We start from the raw sequence: 11,290 nt of genomic DNA, 5'->3' as shown, positions 1-11,290 counted from the left end.
ACGCATCAGGCACGCTCGATGTGAATTCAGTATCAGATCTCCAGCGTTGATGGTGTGGCCCATGTCGTGAATGGAACGGCCTGACTGTAGCATCAAGCATGCTTCAGGGAGGCAACCATTTCAATGGATTGGATGTTGTACACGTCAGATACAGTGACACTTACGGGCTTTTGACATATTACACCCTGCAAGCCAACCCTACTTTTAAGAAATTTATAAATAAAGCCCTATATTTTCAAACTGCGGCCAAATGATAGCATTTCCGAAGGCTAGAAAGCAACCATTAGCAATGAGAAGGGAACTTACATACTATTTCGAAGAAGCGGATTAGGTGCAGCACCGGTCTCACCCAGGACGGTGCAGCCCTTATCGTGGGGCCCACCTTGATGTATGTATTGTATATCAACACCATCCATCTATTTTCCCACATCATTTTAGGACATTAACCCAAAAATGAAGCAGATTCAACTCTCAGGTGAACTATAACATAGGAAACGGTGGTGATTGACCGTTAAAAACTTCTTGTGGGCCACAAAAGTTTTGGATCAAGTTGTTATTTGTTTTTTTTTTCTTTTAATCCGGGTTTGTGTGACCTTCCCGACAGGTGACAAATAAACATTACGGTGAGCCCTAGGAAGTTTTTTAATGGTGAGGTGTTTAATCACCACTGTTTCCTATAGTATGGTCCACCTGAGATTTGTATCTGTTTCATTTTTTAGTTCATGCCCTAAAATGAACTGGCAAAATAGATGGACGGTGTGGATGTAGAATACAGACATCAAGGAGGGCACGACAGCAAGGACCACACCATCTTGGGTGAGACACCTAAACATTTAGACCATGTACCTTTGGGTATAGGCCAAAAGGCAGGGATTTATATATCAAAAGACCAAAAATTAAAGCACTAGACCAGAAAATAAAAAATTAAAAAGACATATCCTACCCTTGGTTTATTACACCTGATTTTTCACAAAACAACCAACAAACAGATAAAAAGAACTCTATCATAATACCTCTCTAGAGATTATATAAACCTTTTTTTCTCTATAATAGAGAAAAAAATTCTTCTTTTTATACATACTTATATTTATATATGATAGGATGATTAGGGTCCAATTTAATTAAAACGAACACTTACGATGAAACGGGCATTTTAGGTGGATTGTTTACGCACGAAATACCGGTATGCAGCGACCTTTCTTCTCCTAGAGGCAGTGTTGTCGATGGAGAGCACCATTTTTCCAGCTTCCTTGGATGTGTAGGAATTGTGGACTGGCTCTTCATTTGGAGCGATCCGGCGTGTTTTTTCAATTGCGATCGTGTAGCTTCCTTCAGCGGCTGGCACAAATTCCGCACTGTAGTCCAAGTCCCAGCCACCTACTACTATGTCCCATGTTATGGTTGCTCCCCCCTGAACAGACAATATTACATGATCATTTTTTTGTTTTTTCATTTTTTTTTTTTCCCGATTAGCATCGTTTAGAAAAGGATGAAAATGCTCGCATGCAACATACCACAAAATTCTACTCCATGGGAAGAACAAAAACCCTTTAATTCTACTCCATATGGGACAGACATGAATTGTGCAGTGGTGTGTTGTCATGGCAAAAGTTGTGGGCCCCATCATGATATATGTGTTATATCCACACAGTTCATCCATTTTGCGAGATCAGTTTAGGCCATAGGATGGCAAATAAACATCATCATGGTGGGCCTCTTTGTTCCCATTGCTTTCTGTGGTGTTGTCCACTTGAGCTTTGGATTTGCCTCAATTTTTGGCTCATGACCTAAAGTTATCTCGCAAAATGGATGGATGGTGTGAATATAATGCACACAATCTGCATCAATATGGGACATCCCACAGAACTATGCCACCACACACCATTTAATGTTTTTTTTTTTTTTTTTCAAGTTGCAGAAAGAGGGCTAGTTTTTAGGAGGGTTAGTTTCATCATTTTTTTATTTCAAAATAAACAGCTTTTCTAATGAAAAGTGGGTATTTGCAATAACTAGATGTGGTTATTGCAAATGTATTATTTTTGTGGGTATTTGCAAATAACCATTTTTTTAACATTACAAATACCCTATTATTTTGATAGTTATTTGAAAAAAAAAAAAAACTTTATTTGTAAGGGAAATAAGAAAGGTTTGATGAGAATTGTTGCATAAGTATAAATTAGAGGCCCTTGATATACATTGATACACCATCCTCTAATGGCTCAAGCTTTTAAAAGCAATTGGTTATTTGACTTGGTATCAGAGTGGAAGGTCAGTTGACAAACCAATTGCTAAGCCCACACGAGTGTAGCGACGACACTCACTAAAAATTCAGGGGGTCCATTCATCAGATATCGGCTAATCCAATCGTACCGTTTATCAATAAATACCAATTTCAGAAGATATGTGACGCGAACATGTTCATCATCGACGGAAGTTTACCCTAAAAATCAAGAAACATAGGTGATCCACACGTCTCATTACCAATTGTCCACTAAGTGGCCCACCTGATGACTGTGCTCGCTAGTTCTTTGGGCTGATGCACATTCATCAGTGGCCCCACCTAATGAAGACCCTCAATGGAGCAAACATTCCTCATCATCATCTGCGCATGGGGTGGTCCATGATTGCTAACATGCTAATCAACAACTTTAAAAAGGAAAAAGGAAAAAAGTTGTAGAGTTTGGTGATGGTGGACTCAACAGCTCTGGTTACCAACAAGTGCTGTCAGATTGAAGTGAAGGATGATTATGGCAATGTAAATCAACAAAATAATTAGAGACCCAATGCCTTCTAAATGATAATAATGACATGTAGTGGAAGAATGATAGCATATACCAGATCTAAAGTGTATAAACCATCTCTACCGTAGAATTGGATCACATGTGGTCAAAATTCGAGGCACTCATACCAGATCTAAAGTGTATAAACCATCTCTACCATAGAATTGGATCACATGTGGTCAGAAATTCTAGGCACTCAAAATACCACAACTCGACGATGACTAGACAAATGATTCTGTTTGATCCAAGGGCTTGTTGTAGACCTCCATCCAACGGCTAATCCTTAACCAGGTGGTAAGGAACATCCAACTGATGAAGATTTTGATCAACATGGCCCACGTCCAGGATGTGGTCATCCATGCACATACACTGAGTCTCAGTGTATAAATCTAGAGGATCCATGGGCACCAAACTCTAAAGGTTGATTATGTACCTCACGTTGATTATGTACCTAAGGTCCGGCCCATTAGGTTGTCTTGGAACTGATTTTGAAATGGTCAGGCCTGTCTGTTTGGTCGGCCTTGTTCATAGTTTTCAGTTCTAGCATCTAGGCCAGTTGCCCATGTTTGTATTGCCGAAGCACCTGAGTAATGTGGGCCACTAAATCAATCTCCAGTGAAATACTGGATGGAGGAATCTTCCCAACTCCTAATCAGAAGTGGGTGGCAATGAACAAAGGACCACATTGACACTAGTCAATGGATTTTCACCCATTGAAAGAAACTGTCCAATCACAAGCCACCAATCCAATGGTTAAAATCATCTGATCAATAATCCATAAGAGCTATCTAGGTCGGTCAGCTAGGTCTGTAGGGCCCGTTAAGCTAGTCTTGATAATGTTGGGAATCTGCAGAAGCAAATTCCTAGTTTGGATCACACGAGATTAAGTAAACATAAACAAGCAATCACAAAGCGCACACGATTTTATATGGAAAAACCCTTTCGGAGAAAAACCACAACACAAAGTGACAGCGAATCACTATGAAAGCAAAAGAACAAGAGATTTAATCACTTGCAATAATTCAAAAACCCTCATTTTCCCTTTCCCCAAGACCTCATAAACATATAGCCCTCCTTACACTAACTTAGGTTAACCTTGGCATTACCCTAATCCCACAATTAGGTCTAGAATAGGAAACATTTCCTGCAATTCTGCAAAACCGCACACTTCTATCGATGGGATCGAAACCACCTTCGATCATATCGATTTGAACCCAAAAACAGTCCATCAAGCAAAGGGACTAAATCGGAACTTTCTCGATAAGATCAAATGGGCTGTCGATGGGATTGAGTGGTCTGTCGATGCCAACGACTAACCCGTTACAGACAAATTTAAGACATCCGATAACAAATAATTCATATCGACAATACTAGATTGAAAATGGGAATAAAACATCTGATAAGAAACAAATTTAAGACTTCTGATAACAAATAATTCATAGCAACAATACTAGATTGAAAATGGGAACAACACATAGCCATCTCTATGTAGTACCAGTGGGGGGCCTGCTAGGGTGATCTATGAATCAGGACTGCCCATCTGGTTCCCCCTAATTTGAATGGAAAACATCTTTAAAAAAACACATGTATTGGCTAATCCTGTCCCTCTAGCTATGAAGTGATGAACGAGCAAAAATTCAGTGGGGGATCTGAATTGATGGATAGGATTAACCAAAAGTTCTATGGGCCCACTGAGACCACAGTGCAACATCCACTCCATCCATCAGTTTCACCAGCTCATGTTAGGACACAACATAAAAATAAAACCATTCCAATACCCAACTGGGCCACACTGCATGAAACAACGCCCACCATTGAAACCCTCGTGATGTTTGGAAGATAAAATCACGAGACTGAAAACTGCCGATATTTTGAAAACTGGAATAATATCATCACGATAACATCATTTGCTTAATTTATCAGGAGAATATATTTAGAGAAAAGAAAGGGCCAAAAAGCAAAAGACAACTTGAATTCGAAAATAAGAAAAAGAGGGAAAGCAAAGCGTGAGAAAAGTAAAAGATAAATTGAAATGGAAAAAGACAAAAAGAAAAAAGGTGAATGCGATGTACCTCAATCCCGTCGATTTCAAGGTTTACTTTCTCCCCTCCTTTGACTGTGAACTCGGAAGCCGGCTTAGGTGGACCGGCTTGCATGTCATCCGGTCTGCTCAGACCGCCGTACTGAACCGGCACGTCCTCTGGCCTTATAAACCTGAGTGTACGGAATATCTCAGTTCAGATTTTCTAACAAAGGAATTTAATAGGAATTGATTACTACGAGTGCTCCTATCTGCATTTAGTCACTTGGACAGTCCCATCAATCGATCTGAACCGAAACCGATTGGCTACTCCCCCTGACACCAGCTTCGTGGCTGGTGGTCGGTGCTCTGTGGGCCCCACCTTTCTGTTCATCCATTTTTACAGATCATTTTATTGCTTGATTCCAAAAATGAGAGGATCATAAATCTCAGGTGGACCACACCACATGAAAACAATAGTTATTGGATATCAACCATTGAAATCCTCCTATGGCCCACTATACTGTTTATTTGGCATCCAATCTGTTGATTAGGTCATACAGGCCTAGATGAAGAGAAAAAAACAAATATCAGCTTGATCCAAAACTTTTATGGCCTCCAAAATCTTTTTACTGGTTGACCCTCATTCAGCACTGTTTCCTGTAATGTGGTCCAATTGAGATTTGGTTATACCTCATTTTTGGATTCATTCTGTAAAATTATCTGTAAAAACAGATGGATGGCATGGATGAAAAACAAATATCAGCTTGATCCAAAACTTTTATGGCCTCCAAAATCTTTTTACTGGTTGACCCTCATTCAGCACTGTTTCCTGTAATGTGGTCCAATTGAGATTTGGTTATACCTCATTTTTGGATTCATTCTGTAAAATTATCTGTAAAAACAGATGGATGGCATGGATGAAACACATACATCATGGTCGGACCCACATAGCACCGTCCACCAGCCATTGGCTGGTGTCCAGATCAACCTATTCGACCCACCAGTGTCCCGTACAACTCATCTGCACGGTAATAAGGTGCAGCTTCGCCTTAATAAAAACAATTATAGCTTAAAAAGGGTCAAATTTCTATTAATTTTACAATAAAAAGACGCCAAATAATAAAAAAGGAAAAGGCTGCAAGTCCAACTAGTTGAACCACAATTTACAGTCTACCAAGTGAAAAACTTAAATCTATGGTGCTTGTGCTACATCCAACCCATCCAATTCCAATAGGTCGGCCCTACCGTGAGGATTTCCAAGTGTAAAATCGTCTACAACCACTCATTACTTTGGACTATACCATAGATTAGCCATTGTAAAATCGTCTACAACCACTCATTACTTTGGACTATACCATACATTAGCCATTGGTGACCAACAGAAAAGGTGTGGTCCACTCGGTAAGTGGATGTGGCTGACCCTTGCCCTGATGTGGTAAAATCTATTGGACGGTTGGGATGTGGCTACACAATACAAATGTTGGAAGTTATTTGATGGGTGGACGCATAAATTACGGTCCAACCGGTTGAACCAGAACCACAATAAAAGGCATGGCAGGACAAAAGTTCCTGAGGTTATAGCCCAACTTACATCCTGACGAATTGAAAATAAGATACGTCTCAGCTCTGGCCGTTGCATTTGTGTTTTTTTTCAACGGCGAAAACTGTTTATTTGACCGGGTCCCACTTGGATAGGGGATGCCCGAAAAAAGTCACGGATTAAATACTGTCATCCGTTTGATTATCGAAAGGAAACGGTGACCATTCATGTTCACCTTGAAAAATCCATCAATGGTTGAAATAAATCGAACTGCGCCGTACAAAATGAGGACCGTCGTATAAACGGTTCGGATAATTGGAAGAGGACCCACATTCAAAGGCTGACTGTTATTGTTTGGTCTCATCAGCAGATAGCCCACACCCTTTGAATCAATGGATCACCGACGGTCCAACTCCATATACGGGTGTGGCCCACCTAAAGGAATAGCCTGATTTTCAATATAAGGGTATGATCTTCGCAGTGGGGCCTGTCATTTTCATGGTATCGATTTCATACGCTGTGGCATGCACGTGAAAGAGACGGCACGATACCACGAACTGTGGTCCTGCGCGTATGACAAAAAATAAAAACAAAGATAACTGATCACCCACAGTCCATCTTTCCCGCCACGTAACTGGTGCATGACATCCGAGCCATGCTAACAGTGGCCACGACCGTGAAGACCACCTATCTCGAAAATCATGATCCATCCACACATCTGGTGGGCCACACCGGCTCCCTCAGTCAGACGGCAAATCGCTTGCATACATCCCGTAGGTACATGAATGAATCAACGTGCGGTAAATCCAACCCGTCCATCAGGTAGACCACACATTGTTTGGTCTATCCTCCAAAATCTAGTCGTATGGCCCACCTGAGTAATCAAATACTGGGATTTTTTAGGTAATCTTTTCATCCTGACGAGAGAGATCCAAAACTAACGGTGAACGCTCCATCCCAACTGTTTGAAATGGTCTGACCTATTGAATATTCGATCATCGTGATTTTTCGGTTCGGAAGTGAAAATGTAGCAGTGTACCAGATGGACGGCCTAGATCGCATAAAAAGTGGCGATGGATTAGTCGTCTGACGGGTACATAAGTAGGTGTGGAATGTCTGGTGAGTGCCACGTGAACGACATGGCGGGGCCCATCGATTAAATGGACGAGGTGCTCTCCAATTTTTTTTTTAAAGAAATGGCATTTTGGTAATTAGGTCTGAAAAAAGGGACATACTTGTAAAGAGTCTCGGCAACGTTTCCTTCTTTTGCGATCACGAACTTGCTCTTCGTCCGTTGTGTCAGGAACGGACTGAACATGGAATACAGCATGCTAAAATACCAAGGCACGTTTATAAATACCTGCCCATAGATTAAAAAAAAATAACTTCAATTTCCAAAAGTACCCTCCAAAGTACCACTAAATTACGCATGTAAATGATACCTCGCCAAAAGCAATGGTTGAAAAGGAATGTTTATTTCCATCTTGCAGGGTAATTTGGTTATTTTGAAACGGAGGGAAAGTGTATTTTAGGGGTAGAAATGTCAATTACCTTCCAAACAACAGGAAAAATTCAAAAGAAATGTTAATCAGGCCATTTTACAATAATAAAAGTTTGACCAAATTACCCTTGTGTGGGAAGGGCATCCTTCAAAACCTATCCTCCAAAACTCCATTTTAGTTGCATAAAGAAACAACTAAAAACATGTTCTTTCCAAAAAATAATAGAAAAGCATACAAATTGAATCCGAAACTACCCTCTCAAATATATTTATAAAACAAAAACAAAAACACCCTTGAAAAGTTAAAAAGCCAAAAAGAATATTAAAAAATAAAAAATAAAAAACTTGAAAAGATAGAAAACAGAAATACAAAAGAAAACATAACTCATACTTTGTTTCCAAAACTACCCTCAAAACCCATTTCAAAAATCAATAGGCAAACCATGACAAAAATACCCTTAAACATCGTACCAAAATAAATAAATAAAAGCCTAGAGATTTTATAAAAACACCCTCAAAATCTCACCAAACAGAACCCCATTCTTAACAAAAAAGACCAATAAAATAAAGAGACCCAAATTCAAAAGGTCAGAAACCCCGCGTGCCATTCCCCAAAATAACCCTCAGAACCTCACAATTTTTACAAAAAACTCGAAACCCACAATACAAAAACAATTTTTTTTTTTTTTTAAAAAAACAATTTCGAAAATAACCCCAAAAAATTAGAGAACCACGTGCTATTCCCCAAAACAACCCTCAAAAACTCATTTTTTTACAAAAACCCTCAGAAAGCAGAAAAAACACAATTTTAGAAATTACCTAAAAATTAAAAAACCAGAAGACATTCCCCAAGAAAAGACCTTAAAACCTCACATTTTTACAAAATTAAAAACCTTTTAAAAAAATTAAATTAAATTAAAAAAAAATTCCATTTTCCAAAACAAACACCAGCAACCCCAAAAAAATTACCTTCCTAGCCACCATCTCTGGATAATTATCCTGAAAGAGGGAGAGTATCTGATTGGAAGCAACCCTCAGCTCTCTCTTAGGCATGTCCTTCAAATCAGTAACCTGTATGATGGAATTCACTCCCCCTGGCTTGAATTGCAAGACATTTACACCCCTTTCAAGCACCTGAACTCTCCACCTCAGGAACCTCTTCAGCTTCTCCTCATCTCCAAATATCCTCTCATACATCTCCTTGTCCTTGAATACTCCATAGGCATTGTAGCAGACTGGATGCCCCTCTCTATCGTGCGCGTGCATGTAGGCTACCACCCCCTCCAGCTCCTTGAAGCCGAGGTCCTCATCGAGAACGGTATCAGCGCCGAAGTCCTTGCGCCAAGCAAGGCATTTGAGGAGCATGGAAAGGGCGTCAGAGACTCGGAAATCGCGGGCACGAAGGAATTTGAGGAGGACGACATCGGTGCGATCGTCGTCGGTAGAGAGGAGTGAAATGCCCCATATGGAAGAGGAGGAAGGGTCGAGTGAGGTGGGGAGCTTGGATTTGAGGTCTTGGAGGGACTTGCGTTCGGAGGATTTGAGGTTGGAGATGAAGTAGGAGTCTTCTTTGAAGGATGGGGAACGGAGAGTAGCGGCTTCGATGAGGGAAGAGAATAAGCTCTTCTTGTAGGGTTTGGGGGAGGAAGGGGGGTTTTGTTGGGGTGGGGTGGGTTTTGGAAGAGGGATGGGAGATGGAGCTTCCATTGGAGATATTGATGTAGAGATAGATAGAGAGAGAGGAGTGTTTGGAGACAACCCAGATGGGAAATGTGAGCAAAATGGAAGTGAGGGAGAGTGAAGTGTTTGGAAACAAAACCCAGATGGGAAATGTGAGCAAAATGGAAGTGTCCTGAGACAAACCCAAATGGTATTTGTAAGGAAAATGAGAGAGAGAGAGAGAGAGAGAGAGAGAGAGAGATCCAAATGGAATATGTGAGCAAAATGGGAATGAAAGAGAATGGAAGTGTTTTGAGAATAACCCAGATGATATTTGCTAGGAAAATGCGAGAGAGACCCAGATGAGATACGCGAGGAAAATCAACAGAGGGTGTTTTTTCAACCCAGGTGAGTTAATGGGAGAGATATGAGGAAGAGAGACCAGATTGGACTTGAGGAAATGGGGAGAGGGAGAGGGAGAGGGAGAGGGAATGCAGAGTGGGAGCAGGGAATTGCGGGGATTATAACGTGTAAATCGTAGCCGTGATGTGATTACCGTTGGTGTGAACGGATTCACTTCCTCTCGACTCACGGCTTTTTCCTGCCTCCCTGTCATTTCTCCTAACGTGGCACATATGATCGAGATCAAAACCGTCCATTTCCTATTTCCCCCATCCTTTGTTAATCGGTCCAAAAATAATATAATATAGATATTTCATTGGTAGAAAATATAAACACTAAAAGACATAAATAAGCAACGGTTCTTATTCAATGAAAATATATCCACTTATCATATGGATAAAATAGTTCAATCAACCAAATTTCCTTCTGATACCCAATCATAGAAGGATCCCACATGATATACGATTTGGATTATCATATACATGTGCTTCTTATACGATATCTAATCTAAGAGCACGAAAATTCCCATGCTTCCAGAAGCAGTGCGTCCACTCCCTCAGTTAATTACAGTAATACGTTTTGGTAAGCCCACACGCGTGTTGAGAAGTCATCTAATGCACACGCCACCACATATGCAAGCTTTAAAAAGATCTGAAATATCCAGACCATCCATCAGGTGTAACTCACGGTTTAGATGTTAATGGACCAAGCTAATGGCGTACATTGACTATGTGCTCCATGACATTAGAAGTTGGCAGACGTACCTTCGGATGGATTTTTCATAACCGTAAATGTATTTAGAAAAACGTAGACCACCTAAAAAGTTAAAATACGAATCTATATAGTGGTATTATTCTGATGGATGGCTTGGATTTTTCAATTGTTATTTCTACTGGCACATGTAGTGGCGTGTGCATTAGCTAATTTGTACACGCGTGTTGGTTTTGGTAGCTCCGCTAATAGCCAGGAGTGAGAGACTGACCGTGAAGCCGCGCCGATGGTTTTACGTAGGAGCCGATGATAATGGGCCGTCACGTGACAGCGGCGCAAGTGCTGCGTACTACGCACCGCACGGTTTTAATACTTCGGGTGCATTGGTCCGCACGAACGCGGATTTCGTTCCTGCACTGGGAACCCAGGTGCGGCCCAATATGATGTTTGTGAGAAATCCACCCCGTCCATCCGTTTTTTGAGTTCATTTTAAGACATTACGGAAAAAATGAACGGCATCCAATGCTCAAGTAGGCCGAAAACTTGAAAATTGAACTTCCACAGTTGAAATATTCGTGGGGCCACAGAAGTTTTGAATCATGTTTTTTTTTTTTTTTTCCGTTCATCCCAGTAGGAATGACTTTATGAACGGTATGGATGGCATGCAAACATTA

At 40.7% G+C, this 11,290-nt stretch overlaps 1 protein-coding gene across 1 annotated transcript; it reads right to left on the bottom strand.

Moving 5' to 3' along the window:
- Positions 1 to 917: 917 nt before the first annotated feature.
- Positions 918 to 9,842, bottom strand: LOC131253468 (patellin-6). Its single transcript, XM_058254464.1, has 4 exons — positions 8,814 to 9,842; positions 7,579 to 7,703; positions 4,853 to 4,994; positions 918 to 1,411 (listed from the first exon to the last, which is right to left on the bottom strand). Exons 1-4 carry the CDS (start codon positions 9,549 to 9,551, stop codon positions 1,154 to 1,156), a joined length of 1,263 nt encoding a protein of 420 aa, XP_058110447.1. The 5' UTR covers positions 9,552 to 9,842; the 3' UTR covers positions 918 to 1,153.
- Between the last annotated feature and the right edge of the window lie 1,448 nt (positions 9,843 to 11,290).

The sequence above is a fragment of the Magnolia sinica genome, chromosome 8 (genome assembly GCF_029962835.1).
Source record: "Magnolia sinica isolate HGM2019 chromosome 8, MsV1, whole genome shotgun sequence".
Lineage (NCBI taxonomy): Eukaryota > Viridiplantae > Streptophyta > Magnoliopsida > Magnoliales > Magnoliaceae > Magnolia > Magnolia sinica.
The sequence above is the reverse complement of the archived record's forward strand: the minus strand, read 5'-3'. Positions and strand labels throughout refer to the sequence as shown.